General features: G+C 38.2%; 1 protein-coding gene across 2 annotated transcripts in view; it reads right to left on the bottom strand.

The window, feature by feature from the left end:
- cttn (cortactin) overlaps positions 1-16071 on the bottom strand; it is a 117271-nt gene that overhangs the window by 19867 nt on the left and 81333 nt on the right. For both annotated transcript variants that reach the window (XM_073853277.1, XM_073853278.1), the window contains one exon: positions 15058-15113. In XM_073853277.1, coding sequence (XP_073709378.1) covers positions 15058-15113 — 56 coding nt within the window. The remainder of the gene's footprint in view (positions 1-15057; positions 15114-16071) is intronic.

Here is a 16071-nt window from a genome sequence, read left to right as displayed (position 1 = left end):
CTGAACAGCGGAAATGACCACAGGATTTTACACCAGCACCTGGATGGACATTCAAATGACAAGTATAAAACTCTGCAGTCACAACAACTACTCTTCACAGACACAGCTCAGGCTGAGCCCTGCCCACAGACCTCGCTACAGCTGGATTGTGAATCAACACCCAAGGACGTTTCTGTGGATAACGACGACCAGGGAAGGCATGATAACACTCCCTCCCAGCCTTCAGGAACACCAGAATCACAGCTGATGTCATCACACTCTCTCTCTTTCTCTCAAACATCACAACTTCTGTGCTTTTCAGAGAAAATTGAGAAACTGGTATTTGCTGGAACAAAGCTCTTCCACTCTATTGCTGCGAGTCCCCAAATATCAACCAAGAAACGGCAGGCTCCTCAACCACCAAAGTCTTCGGGCCCAGCCCGCCCTCCCCCTCCATCTGAGAGAGCACTCCGACCTCTGCCTCAACGTCAGGGATCACACCAGCCCTCATCTGCAAACAGCACTGGTAACTGATGAGAGTTGGGTTCCCGCTACGTCAGCAGTAACAATCATAAATATTTTAAGAACAAGCGGGCGCCGATGTCCCTTTAGCTTTCCCTATCTCTGTCCTGACATGTGATAGAAAGACGAAGGCCTTCTCCAGCCGCACAACAATTCTATCTAATCTACTGCCTATTATACGTCATTCTGAGATTGATACAGTGCCAAAACCAGTTACTGTTAAGTTAGCACTTCTGAACATCCGTTCACTAAAGAACAAATCTTTTTTAGTAAATGATCTTATCACCACTAACAACCTGGACTTTATGTTTCTAAATGAAACCTGGTTAGATTACAGCTGCAGTGCTACAGTCCTCAATGAATCAGCCCCACCCAACTTTACTTTTATAAGTGTCTGTAGAGCTGTTAGAAGGGGTGGAGGAATAGCTGCTTTATTCAGAGATGCCTTTCAATGCAAACAAGTGTTACTTGGTGATTACCAATCTTTTGAATATTTGTGTATCGCTCTAAAAGGTGCACCACGCATTCTTTTAACAATTATTTATAGACCTCCCAAATACACCTCAGCATTTGTTAATGAATTCACAGAACTTTTATCAACAATTTCCTCTGAATTTTATTATTTTTTTATTGCTGGAGATTTTAATATTCATATAGAAAATGCAGCAAACAATACTGCAATTTAACTGTTAAATGTTTTAACTACTTTTGATCTGACCCAGCACGTGCAAGGTCCTACACACAATAGGGGACACACTCTTGATCTGCTCATTAGCAAGGGTCTTAACATTTCATCCACTGTAATCAAGGATGACTGACCATTTCTGTGTTTACTTTGATTTATTGATCTGTCCTGCCACTGATGCTAGATCTGTCTATGTTAAAAAAAGGTTAATAAATGAGAACACCAGTGAGGTATTTATGAATGCTATATCAAAGTTGCCAAACATATCGGCAGACTCAGTTGATGTTCTCCTTGAAAACTTTAACATAAAAGTTAAAGATGCCATTGATGGTATAGCTCCAGTAAAGGTCAGGGTGATCACTGGCAGACGTAAAGCACCCTGGAGAAACACAACAGCCGTACAGTACATGAAAAGAACATGCAGAAAAGCTGAACGTATGTGGCGGAAAACAAAACTTGAAGTACATTATAGCATCTATAAGGACAGTCTTCGTGCTTTCAATGTAGAACTAGGCACAGCTAGACAGACCTTCTTTTCAAACATTATAAATAACAACATAAACGACACTTGCACTCTTTTTGCTACTGTAGAGAGACTTACAAACCCCCCAAATCAAGTTCCTAGTGAAATGCTCTCTGACAACAAATGCAATGAGTTTGCAACCTTTTTCTCTGAGAAGATCAGTAATATCAGAATGACGATCAATACGGCCTCATATTGTACCGTGGTCAGTCAGATATCAATCATTGCAACAACCTCAGAAATTAGTCATTCTCTCAGAATTTGACATAATTGATATAAGAACCTTGGAAGAAACAGTACAACATCTTAAAGCACCAACTTGCAGCCTTGACACGCTCCCCACATCTTATCTTAAAAAGGTACTTAACTGCTTAGAAACTGACCTCTTAAAAATAGTAAATACATATCTGATAACAGGCACTTTTCCAGAGTCATTAAAATGGCAGTTGTTAAGCCTCTCCTAAAAAAGAGTAACCTAGACAAAACCATACTTAGCAACTACAGACCAATCTCAAATCTTCCGTTTATAGGCAAGATCATTGAAAATGTTGTTTTCAATCAGCTGAACAAATTCTTAAACTCAAATGGCTATCTGGACGATTTTCAATCTGGTTTCCGTCAGCATCACAGCACAGAGACAGTGCTCATAAAGATAATAAATGATATACACTTAAACTCTGATTCAGGTAAAATATCAGTGCTGGTGCTACTAGATCTTAGTGCTGCCTTTGACACAGTAGATCACATCATACTCTTACATAGACTGGAAAACTGGGTAGGGCTGTCTGGGATGGTCCTCAAATGGTTTAAATCATACATACAAGGAAGAGGTTACTATGTGAACATAGGTTATTATAAATCTGAGTGGACACCCATGACATGTGGAGTCCCGCAGGGTTCAATTCTTGCACCGCTTCTGTTTAATTTGTATATGCTCCCACTTGGTCAAATAATGAAAAAGAACCAAATTGCTTACCACAGCTAGGCAGATGACACCCAGATATACTTAGCCCTGTCACCCAATGACTACAGCCCCATTGACTCTCTATGTAAATGCATTGATGAAATTAACTGTTGGATGCGTCAAAACTTCCTCCAGTTAAACAAAGACAAAACTGAAGTCATTGTATTTGGAAATAAAGATGAAACTCTCAAGGTTAACACATACCTTGACTCTAGGGGTCTAAAGACACAAAATAAAGTCAGAAATCTTGGTGAAATTTTAGAGTCTGACCTTAATTTCAGTAGTCACGTGAAAGGGATAAGCAAATCAGCTTACTACCATCTCAGAAATATTGCCAGAATTAGCTGTTTTGTCTCAAGACAGGACTTAGAGAAACTTGTTCATGCTTTCATCACCAGCAGGGTGGATTACTGCAATGGACTTCTTGGGATCCCCAAAAAGACCATTAGACAGCTGCAGCTAATACAAAACACTGCTGCCAGAATTCTGACCAGAACCAAAAAAATCTGAGCACATTACTCCAATCCTCAGGTCCTTACACTGGCTTCCTGTTACATTTAGAATAGATTTTAAAGTATTGTAACTCATTTATAAATCACTTCATGGCTTAGGACCCAAATACATGACAGATATGCTAACTGAATATAAACCTAAAAGATTACTCAGATCATTAGGATCCGGTCAGTTAGAAATACCAAGGGTTAACTCAAAACAAGGTGCGTCAGCATTTGGTTATTATGCCACCTCTAGCTGGAATCAGCTTCCAGATGAGATCAGATGTGCTTCACCAGTAAACACTTTTAAATCTAGATTTAAAAACACATCTGTTTAACTCTGCATTTACTGAATGAGCACTGTGCTGCTTCACACTGACTGCACTTTTAACATAAGTCACTTTTACATCTGTTTTATTCTTTTTAACATTTTAAACTGTTTTTATTAAAATCACATTTATTTTCTTTAATTGTTATTTTAAATTCTCATGTATCTTTGTTTTTATTGTGATTTTATTGTCTATCTATTATTTTTACATTTTCTTTTTTTCTCTTTTATATATTGTTTTCTCATTTCTATGTAAAGCACTTTGAATGACCTCTGTGTATGAAATGTGCTATACAAATAAACCTGCCTTGCCTTACAGTCCCCAAATGGTTCAGTAAAAACATAAATAGTCCACCGATATTTACCCACTTGATGCACTTGCCCACCGTGCATCGTTTTCTCGGAGGCACCATGTAGCGGTAAAAAAACGTGCGAGGGCCTGCCATTGCTGCTTGCAGCTATATTTAGGGCCCGAGCACCGAGGAGCAGGCCAGAATGGCCTGCACCGAAAGGTGCAAAGCCCTATTGTTTTTGCTCTGATTATTATTAGGACCCGAGCACAGAGGAGCAGGCCAGAATGGCCTGCACCGAAAGGTGCGAAGCCCTATTGGTTTTGCTCGAATTTATTTATTTATTTTTAAACACTTTTGGGCATTTTGGGTGCCTTAACATACTCGAAAACTCTTGAAATTTGGCACAGACGTTAGAGTCGTCCGTCATTGCGAACGGGCAAAGGCTGGAACACGTGCGTGGCACAGGGGCTCGGTAGCGCCCCCTGTAATGCAAAATAAAACATTGGTGCACAGATCGGGAAAACATGTACGCACATGTACGAAAGTTGGTACGCAAATAGATCTCATCGACCCGTACAACTTTTGCCCTCTAACATTTTAGCTCCGCCCAACAGGAAGTCAGCTATTTTGGATTGTTTAAAAAATGCATGCGGTGAACTTTTAAATACTCCTCCTAGGGGATTCATGGGATTGACACCAAACGTGGTGATCATGATGTCAAGACATTGGACTTGCTAAATTGCAAAGGGATTTTTGATATCTCGAACGGTTCTGCCATGGCGAGGCAACAAAGTCATGGCGAATTTAGAGAAACAGGAAGTGTCTAATATCTAAGCCAAAAAATGTCTTATTGGGATGCCATGCGGGGTGTTTGTTCGTCTGAAGATTCTGATCGCATCGATGTGCCTATTGTGAGTCTCGGGTATAGCGCCACCACCAGGCGCCAGGAAGTGTGTCAGTCACATGCTGGATTTTTTTGACAGTTCTATCCGATGTTCTTATAAATACTCCTTCTAGAATATTCAAGCGATTGACACAAAAAGTGCTCAACATGATGCTGAGACATTGTAGATGATAAATTGCGAAGGGATTTTTGATATCTCTAACGCTGTTCCCATGGCAACGTGTCAAACTTTACTTTCATTTTCAGGCATATTTAAGCACTTGGCATGCACTTTGGGTGCTTTAACATGCTCGACACCGGGAATTGGGCACAGACCTCAAAGTCGTCGGCCATTAGGACCGGGCAAACGCTGGAACACGGGCGTGGCAGTAGGGCTCTGTAGCGCCCTCTGTAATGCAAAAAAATTGGTGCACAAATCAGGCAAACATGTACGCACATGTACGAGAGTTGGTACGTATATGGGTGATTCTCACGAAACCATTGAAACACCATGGCACTAATGATTTTAGCTTTAAAATGTGTAATATAGTAACATTAAAAAGCATCAGAATTAACACAATACTGTGTTCTACCTTGTACAATGTACAACTCTCATGTGTGTGCCAAATTTAAAGTTAATCTAAGCACGCCAAGAGCCTTAAATATGCCTTAAATTAAAGTAAAGTTTGAAGCTTTGCCATGGCAACAGCGTTCGAGATGTCAAAAATTCTCAACATAAGAATTTATAATTGTAAATTTTATCTCATTTTCTGCTGAAATTCTCATTACCGCAATGTGTCCGGCTGTGTTTGAACATGCGTTATGTTGTAATTTAAACAAATTAACACAAAAATATTAAGAAAAAAAATAAATGGATGTTTTGCTAGACTACTTTAGATGACAGAAAAAATATTTACTGAATATTCATGTATAATAATAATGAAGAAAAAATATAGCTGCAAGCAGCAATGGCGGGCCCTCGCACGTTTCTTTTACCGCTACACAGTGCCTTCGAGAAAACGATGCACGGTGGGCAAGGGCATCAAATGGGTAAATATCAGAGGACTATTTTATGTTGTTACTGACCCATTTGGGGACTGTAGGTAAAAGAAACCCCACATTTTAGACAAACGGGGGCGCTAGTGAGCCACAAAACAGGCACGCCTTTGTCTGCCCTTTTTGTCAACACTTAACAGCCGACAACTCTCATGTGTGTGCCAAATTTAAAGTTAATCTAAGCACGCCAAGAGCCTTAAATATGCCTTAAATTAAAGTAAAGTTTGAAGCATTGCCATGGCAACAGCGTTCGAGATGTCAAAAATTCCTTCGCAATTTAGCATCTACAATGTCTCAGCATCATGCTGACCACTTTTGGTGTCAATCGCATGAATCCCCCACATCGATCATCATCCCAATATGACATTTTTTGCTTTAGATATTAGACACTTCCTGTTTCTCTGAATTCGGCATAAATTTGTCACATCGCCATGGCAACACCGTTCGAGATATCAAAAACCCCTACGCAATTTAGAAAGTCCAATGTCTCAACATCATGTTCACCATGTTTGGTGTCAATCGTATGAATTCCCTAGGAGAAGTATTTAAAAGTTCATGAATTACACATTTCCTGGCACCTGGTGGTGGCGCTATACCCTGGAGTCACAATAGGCACATCGATGCGATCGGAATCTTCAGACGAACAAACACCCCGCTTGGCAACCCAATAAGACATTTTTTGCCTTAGATATTAGACCCTTCCTGTTTTTCTGAATTGGCCATGAATTCGTCGCCTCGCCATGGCAGAACCGTTCGAGATATCAAAAATCCCTTCGCAATTTAGCAAGTCCAATGTCTCGGCATCATGATCACCACGTTTGGTGTCATTCGCATGAATCCCCTAGGAGGAGTATTTAAAAGTTCACTGCATGCATTTTTTAAACAATCCAAAATGGCCGACTTCCTGTTGGGCGGAGCTAATAGGTTAGAGCGCAAAAGTTGTTCGGGTCGATGAGATCTATATGTGTACCAACTTTCGTACATGTGCCTACATGTTTGCCCGATCTGTGCACCAATGTTTTAATTTGCATTACAGGGGGCGCTGCAGAGCTCCCTTGCCACGCCCGTGTTCCAGCCTTTGCCCGTTCGCAATGACGAACGACTTTGACGTCTGTGCCAAATTTCAAGAGTTTTCGTGTATGTTTAGGTACCCAAAATGCCCAAAAGTAAAAAAAAAAAAAGAATAAATCCGAGCAAAAACAATAGGGCTTCGCACCTTCGGTGCAGGCCATTCTGGTCTGCTCCTCGGTGCTCGGGCCCTAATTAGGAAAATGATGTGTCAATGCCTGATGTTCTCATCCTCCGCAACACTTTTTGAGAACAGTTTAAGCACACATACAGAATTTTAATAAAGTTTGATTTTGAGTGACCAAGCACATGGACCAGTTACTTCAAGATGGCTACCAGGTAAGATAATTTTTTTACAGTTAATTTGAAATATTGTCTTGTCAGAATGCTTACACAACATTTTGATTATCATTACCGCAACAGATGCTTATTAAATGTTAATTTAATTAATAGAAGCATAATACTTTGATTTTAAATGCATGTACAGAATCTCCAAATTATGTTCTTTCAGGTTTGTCATGTCATTTTGAAAATATGTCAGTGTTGATGTTTTCTGACTGTTGCAGTAATGAGATTTTTTAGGACTCATTTTTTATATTATGTTACAAAAAGTGTTAAATGATAAGTAAAAGTTTTTAAATTAATGTTCCCATTTACTCCAGACTTTGTTTTTCAATGTCTGGTGGGAAAATAAGTAAATTTAAGCAATTTTTACATTTTCATGCTTGACATTTTTAAAACCAAGTTTTCGTGAGAATCACCCATACAGTAAACTAAAATGTTTTCATTTCAAGCAATGTGTGCTTTGATTTCAGTTGAAGTCAAAATATTAAATAAATAACCTTAACAACTAATACTTTCCTCTTCACTTAATTCTTTTAAAATCACAAACATAACAACAAATGCCCTTTCAATAGAGAAATATATCCCACCTTTAATATCTGAGCATATTTAAAATACAAACCTTGTCAGCGAACTATGAGGCAAAAAATAATAATAATCGCTCATTAATCGTAACCGATGTCAAATGTTAAATTAACCGAGGTTTTGATTTTAGGTCAAATCATTCAGCCCTACTTAAGAAACACGTATATTATTAAATCTCTTTCTCTTAAGTTTGTTAAGATAGATGAGGATTCATTTACTGCTGGACAGAGAGTGAATGAAAGCGCAGTCTTCTGGCAACAGTGACATATTTCATTGCTTTCTGTTAAATTGCTCAAATGACTGTTTAAAACACACCTGGCATCACATTCATGATTTTATGGTAAAATGACACTTTTTCACGTAAATCCACGAGCATTTAAACAATAAACAAAGCACTTTCACTTTAATTGAGCGTGAGCAGCGCAGCAGAACCGACGCAGAAACGATTGCAGCACTGTTACTACAGAGCCGCGAGCTCGCGCTGCTCATAAGGTGGGGTGCATGCTTGTTAACATGGGCGCTGAGAAAAACACGCGCCGCGCGGCCGCAGGCACTGCTCACCCTTGCTGTGTGAAACCGGCGTGGACTGAAGCCACTCGCGTTGCTACTACTCTACGGCGCCGCCTTTTTGGGTGTGACAAATCGACGCGCATATTTTGCGTCTACGTATTTTTTGCGTCGACATATTTTTTGCGTCGACGTCGTCGATTACGTCGACGCGTTGTCCCAGCCATAATTTTTCGTTTTTTACAAGTATATGTACACATTAAAATACTAGCCTCAAGCGTGACAAAACAAGTGGTAACATTTTACTTGAAGGGGTGTTCAAAAGATTGACATGCCATCTTCATAATCATGACATGACACATTTCATGATCGTGAAGGAGATTTTATGCATGTATATGACAACTGTCATTACGGTAAGTGTCATTCGCTCAATGATGTAATTTTAATGCAAGTATGACACTGTTTGAGATTTCTTGGTTATGACAACTTCACATAAATCAATACATCATAATTTGTCATGACAACTTGACATTACAAAGACACATAACTTGTAATAAATCTGTTAAAAACATGACTAGGCAGATAAATTATCAAAATTAAGAAACTACCTAGCTTTATGGTTTTACAATAAACTGTCATGTGGTTGGTTTTAACATTGGCTGTCATGAGGCCATTATAATTGTGTCTGACCTAGGCCTGGGGCGGTAACCGGATTACCGCCATACCGCGGTCACGTGACCCATGCCGCGGGTCTAAGCTCCTCACCGTCATAACCGCAAAAAAAAAAACCTTGAAACATTTGCCTGCACTTGTGTGTATAGTGGGGATGTCATACACGCAGCTTGTTAACAAACGCAACTTGTTAACTGAACATTAACTGATATGATTTTAATATTAAATTGTCATTGAGTAGAAATACAGGTGACGTTGTCTGTGACTTGTTTAAAGCAATACAAACATTTTATCTAATTTAAACGTGCAAACAGCCGCAACAGATCAACAACAGAATCAGGTTTCATACATTATCAAATTTTCACGCAACATAAAGAGCACTCGATCAGCACAAGGATTAATATCCAAAGAGCTTAGATTGTCTCTTTTTCATCTAGCCTACAACAGTGGCCATTTCTAAAGCAGGACACATTTCAAAAAGTTTTGCTTTTGCGTCTTCTTTCTCTGTTTGTGGAAAAAGACAGATGTTTATGGTAAGGGTCGAGGACAGACGCGGTTTGTCCGAGCACGCGAGACAGAGGCGCACTGCCCAGGCGCGCGCGAGACACGCGGAATGCCCAGGCGCGCGCGAGACAGGCGCGGACTGCCCGGGCGCGCATGAGACAGACGGGCCGTGTCATCTTGCACACACACGTGTCTCCTAGCAGCTTCCAAGCTATACTCAAGCACGGACACATATGCAGTACAAGTGATTTCTCATACAAATGGTTATTTTACCAGACCGTCAGGGCAGCAATAATTTGCGTAATTTACAGGCTATTCACAAATTAAGGATAGAAAAGTGGCGAAATGTCTGTAGGCACATGTGGACACGGACAATGCGTTAACATTTTATTAACTGATAATATTAACTGTTCAAGTTGTTGAATGTTGAAATTGAAGAAATGTGGAAGGAAATAATATTCACTTTACATGTTCCTTAAGTAATTTGCACGTGTTTCGTACTGAAGATAAATAAATCATGCTGTTATTTAACTCGTTGTCTTGCCAATAAACCGCAAAACCACGGGAATTTGTTGACTAGTCTGACCACTTTTTTACCAGTGATACAAATTAAACTCGTCATTAAAATATCATAAGTGTTAATACTCTGTCAAGTAGTTTTGTAATAGTGTCACAAATATTTTTCTTGACCTCCGGATAGCAAGATCCGGTGCTCGTGGGCCAGTACAAGTGACACAGTAGCCTATCTGTAAAAATGTGAAGCTAAGATTCATCCAAACAGTTGCTAGGTGGGTCTAAAAAGTCGCTAAATGTAGCAATTCTACCCTAAGTATTTAATAGTGTTTTAAGTGATTTTTTTGGCACTCATTTGTGTTAATTTCTTGAGCAAGTAAACCCCACCCACTGATAAACATTTAATTTGCATACATGTTTAAAATGAAACAAATATATAAAAGAGAACAAAAACCAGAACATTACATTTTAATTTTGCCACTATTACTGCATGTGCATGAATAAAAAGCCTTTTTAACGTATTTACAGATTCGTTTTCAATTTTTCTCTCATGTTCAAGTTCTGAGTCATTAGGGGGTTGGGTCTCCTCAGGTGTGAAACACATCAGTATTCATGACCTTTGACCCTCCCTTGCATATTGCCTTTACACAGCAAAAAGTGTCCTACAAAACGTAAATCAATGTATTGTTCCATGTGAATGAGTGGGTAAAATGGTTTTTACATCTTTTTGTAGCAAATTCTGAACTACAAGAGTAGAAAAATTTATTGTTTGTGAACAAATATTTAGGATGTGTTTACAGATTCGTTTTCAATTTTTCTCTCATGTTCAAGTTCTGAGTCATTAGGGGGTTGGGTCTCCTCAGGTGTGAAACACATCAGTATTCATGACCTTTGACCCTCCCTTGCATATTGCCTTTACACAGCAAAAAGTGTCCTACAAAACGTAAATCAATGTATTGTTCCATGTGAATGAGTGGGTAAAATGGTTTTTACATCTTTTTGTAGCAAATTCTGAACTACAAGAGTAGAAAAATTTATTGTTTGTGAACAAATATTTAGGATGTGTTTCTTGGCCTTATTTCAGCAACTTTTCTTTTTTTTCTAAACATGCATAAACATTATTTATGTAAAAATACAAACATGTGTACATTTTACTTACATATTATTGTAACACAGTTTGTGCTAAATACAGTGTTATGTGATATTAGCCGTTAATATGTTTTAAAGCAACTGAAAAAAGACCTAATGTAAGAGCATGTCAGAACCTCTGCCAGTGTCCCAAAATGGTTGGACCCCAGAGGGTTAATTAATCAATTTAAAATTGGCTGAAAAAACCTTCCATACTCTCATCTCCTTTTGCTGACTGCTCTAACCTGCTGCTATATTTACATTGAATCTGTTATAAAAACATGTTTCGAGATTATACCGTACACCTCAGAACTTCAATTTATGTGTAATCATTCCTCCAAATCATATATGACTGAGAAGTTTAACAAAGAAAATTTTTTTGTTAAATATTAAAATGATTCGCTTTGTTAATGAGCCATTAAAATGATTCATTTAGTTAATTTATTCAAAAGTCAGATTACTTTAGGAAGAAAACAAACACTGATGTAAATAATTTTGCTCTTAATAATTACAGACACTATTGAAAAATGACTAACATAACAGAAGGCTTTTGGTAACTTTGGTCGAACTGGTCTGGCATGAAAGTCGGGTGCTCTAACAAGAAGGCTCAACGCATTCCCTGACTAGCTGGCCTCTGTTACACAAGATAAAATATATGTGTAGTGTACTTAGCTATTACACAATATTCTCATACCTCCTTCTCAGTACATTTTATTATTTTTAACCTCCTTCTTTGCCTAGCAGTTTAGTAGTCTGCTGTGCAGCGATTCACTTCATTTTTGTGCTAGCCATGCTCTCCGTTTAAACAGCAGCACTTGCAAAGGTCTCACGTTGCGTTAAAGCTCCACTGTGTACTTTTTTGAGTTAATTCCTAGCAAAAACCCATGTTTTCTTTCAAAAGTATGTGCTCATTCATGTGTAATTACTTCCACCCACTAATTAAAGTATTCTCGTAAGTGTAGAATCTGCTATTTAAAATACATACGGTCGAGTCGCTTGACTGGCGCATCCATGTTGTGCCTCCATCTTTGAAATACATTCGCCGACGAGGGACATTCCTAAATTTCAAGCTCCGCCTTTCGCGCTTTCAGACTACACTCACGCTGGCCGCTAGCTGAAGCCTCCGGAGGTTGCATTTGTAGGCGGTAAACGTCATCAAGACGGTTTTATTTCAGAATATTAACAATTATAAAGCTGACAATTATTCTAAGTTAATTGTAAATTGATGTAATATGCTTATGACTTGCGAATGTAATGCTCAGTTAATTTAAATAAACCAGGCTTGATGACATATGCAGCCCGGATATGCGACCTGCGTAGACTGAATCCTTCGGATTTTACAACAGCCGCACACCGTGATGATTTGAAAGCCTGTTGAAGAACTATTCTCAAGGACATTAAAATACGTCGCCAATGAAGTGAAACGGGGATTTAAAACGACAACGCGACAGGAAAAACATCAAGACCATAGTCAATATTGGAATATTGTTAGTTTACCAAGATCATGAGGCTCAAGGGACACAGAAGTTGCATACTTTCTATCTTCTCCACAGGTTATTCAGCATATTCGTTTACATCTATATACAGTCTATGTTGTTAACTTGAAGTTTTATAGTTCTTTGGCTAACTATAGCATGGTTATGCATAACACTTGTTAGTGTAACCACGCATGTGGTTTAATGTGTTCGAACAGCCACACGCCGTCTCGCCGCCCATTTATGTAATCTGAAGTACTGATATAAATGTTTTTCATCTTTTCTAACCTCTAGCACGAACACACGTTGTACAGCGCTATTTTTAGCCTTTCATTGATAAAAGCGTCTGATCTGCGCGTCTTTCATTTCATTTTACAAGCGTGTGAAAGTTAAGCGATCTTTTTTCACCAATATCAGAGAAAGCTCTTACATATACACGGACATGTAACATGTTTACTAAAAACATAAGCATTGGACTCTAACATAATATTAGTTCGCATCCATTTAAACCCGTCATTACTCCCGCTCATGATTAAATGACAGGAGAGGGACTCGTCCACAGACCATCTCCTCAGTAATCTGGAGAGAAGTGGTCGAAAATGGACAAAAGAGACGGATTTAAATACCAAGTGAAAACGTAATGTGTCTCTTTCATCCACTTGTGATCTGATCGACGAAAACACATCTTAATACCAAGTTTAACAGCCCCTATTATATTTTTCCTTGCGTCAATGAAAAAGGAGTGTCTAAGCTACGTTTATGGTTGCTTTTTGTATGTGATTTTAAGCAGACATATCATGACAATCAGACTTTTTCCATGTTTAACATAAATCTGTGTGCTTTGATGGATCACAGGCAAAGGACATTGCAAATTGTTCATTTTCTTTCAATGATTTTGCTTTGTAGCTACTGGAAGCCATGTTAACCTTGGCATGACACGGCCGGGCCACCGTACGAGTTAAAACGCGTTCCGAATGGGGGGGGGGCTAGAAAGTAACATTCAGTTGGTTGTCATATAGAATTTCACCGCTTGATGGGAGTAGATCCTACACAGTGGAGCTTTAAAGAAAGCATGCCGCATTGGTTAGGGGTAACCAAACAGTTTAATGGGGGGTATTTTTATCTGATTTATTGATTAGAAACACATTTACTGTTACAAAATGAATTGTACATATTTGATTTGATCTACTGTGATTTTCATGTTAAAATATTGGGGGGGGGGGGTAACATCATATTTTCATTTATCACATGTGTTAAAGTCAACATCTTTATTTATTTACTCTTATTGACATTCCAACATCTATGGCAGTGCTTTTCTAACTTTTTGTCCCAGTACACCCCATCCATTATCCAGGTCCGATACCACCTTCCACCAAATATGAACTAAATATCTTTCCTGAACATATGTTAACATTCTATTAAATATATTTAATGTATTATTAAAATAAAAATATTAATAAAAATATTATAAAATATAATTTTAATAATACTATGCATACAATTATTATTTTCCCTCTTTATATAAATATTATTATTACATAATAAAAATTGCTTTGGATAAAAGTGTCTGCTAAATGACTAAATGCAAATGTTAATGCCATACACCACTGTTCTACCTCCCATTCATTTTCATAGCAGTTGTAAGATCAACATCGGTAGACAGAGCATGAGCAATTGGTAAGTAGATTGGATATAATACAAAAATTTCCTGTCACTGTTGTTTAAAATCATACTTTAGGTCAGTGTTCTTCATTGCGCGGCTCTGCAAGCTTTAATTTGTGGCTCGCATGGCAGTAAATAATAAATTGATATGATCATGCAGGCACATGCTTTTTCTGTCTTTTCTGCGCCAACTTTGTTAGAAAACCATACCTATTAGATCAAGATTCACGTCGATAAGAGTGTTCAATCGCATGCAGCGCTTGCACAGAGCGATCGTCATATGACATCAAAGTACCGTGAGATTAGACTGCTTGTTATGCTTTCGAATTGCTATCGTGGCACAGTAATGTTACTTGCCAACTGTTCTGTGCAGCGCCGCATTAAATTACGAGAAAGGTGGCCCCCTGGTGGCACTCCATAAGCATATTATAACAATGCTTAGCATTAAAATCCTGTTTTTGTCGTTAAGGGAAATCATATTGTTTCAGTTCAAATTTGACTGGTAAATGCTAAAGAATGATTTGCCCTTGTATTTATTGCATTGCAACAGATTGATAAGCAGACATGCTATTTATGACTGGATGTAATTTTTGATACTTTGCCGTAAAGGCGGCTCTCCTAAGCCTTACCCATCAGTGTGGCTCTCATGAAAAAAATTGTGAAGAAAATTAAATCATATGATTCGACAACCCTCTTTACGTGGCATCCACTGTGTGATGCATTTATGTATGTGACCTGATGTCTTTAAGTGTGTTTAAAATGGCCAACATCAATTATATGCAACGCTTTGGAATTTATGTCATCAAAACAAGCAACTTACATTTTAGCAGACAGTAACTTTTGAGTCTAATTATAAGAACTGATTATAATTTACCTTGTCCATTCGGTCCTTCTGCACACCATATTTCCCCCCAAATCCCTTAGAGTAATCTACAGTGAGAAAGAAAAGTAATTATTATTTAAGTTTCTTTTTTTAGATAAATGAGGAGAAACACATAAAAAGCGGTTAACTAAACCAACCCACAATAATAATCAACACAAACTTTAATCCACAGAGATCACTGCATCATAAACCGCATTTAGTGTGTGTGGGTTGGTATATGTGGTTTACATGAAAAGTGTATAATGACATGTTTATTATGCTATAAACATGGTTTTTACAGGGACACAGGAAGAAAAACACACATACTAAACGGTACTTTTTCATAGAATAAAGACTGCCAACATGTTTATGTGATGGTTGGGGTTAGGGACTGTGGTCGGTTAAGCTGGGCGTACACTGTGCGAATTCTGACGGTCGGAACGTCGTGAGTGAGGTTATGCGAAAATAATTTGTACGCAGTCACACACGACAAGATTTTACTGTACGACTTGACGAATTCTGACGTAAGGATTTTCGCACCTGTGAGTGGCAGAATGTACAAAAAATAAAACAAGAAGAATACGGCAAAGATATTGGCTTAAGTGCAGAAAACAGCCTGGAATTTCTGTTCTTTTGTATTTCTGTTTATGCATTCTGAAATTGTAACATAGGTCTAGTGCTGTGGCGGTGAAGGAATTTCTCTCGCTGTGATTTTTCGTGCTAGCGCATATGCGGTTTTACCGTCTTAATATATCGTGATTGTAGTGCCAAGTAAATATCTATATAGCTATTATTGATGTTATATAAATTGTTGCTTTTTTATAAATATGACCATTTAAAAAACAAATTCAGTGGGCCTATTTATTTATTTGTAAATGCAGAATGACGAGCAATGAGGTAAAACGCAAGGTAAGCTAACGTTACACGTCTTTCCCTTTATTAAATTATTAAAACAATACATCTACAGCCAAATATTAATTTGTAAAATGAAAATCATTTAATTTAATATAAAGTACATTGTCTGGG

The sequence above is a fragment of the Misgurnus anguillicaudatus genome, chromosome 15, assembly GCF_027580225.2.
Source record: "Misgurnus anguillicaudatus chromosome 15, ASM2758022v2, whole genome shotgun sequence".
In the NCBI taxonomy this organism is placed as follows: domain Eukaryota; kingdom Metazoa; phylum Chordata; class Actinopteri; order Cypriniformes; family Cobitidae; genus Misgurnus; species Misgurnus anguillicaudatus.
The sequence above is the reverse complement of the archived record's forward strand: the minus strand, read 5'-3'. Positions and strand labels throughout refer to the sequence as shown.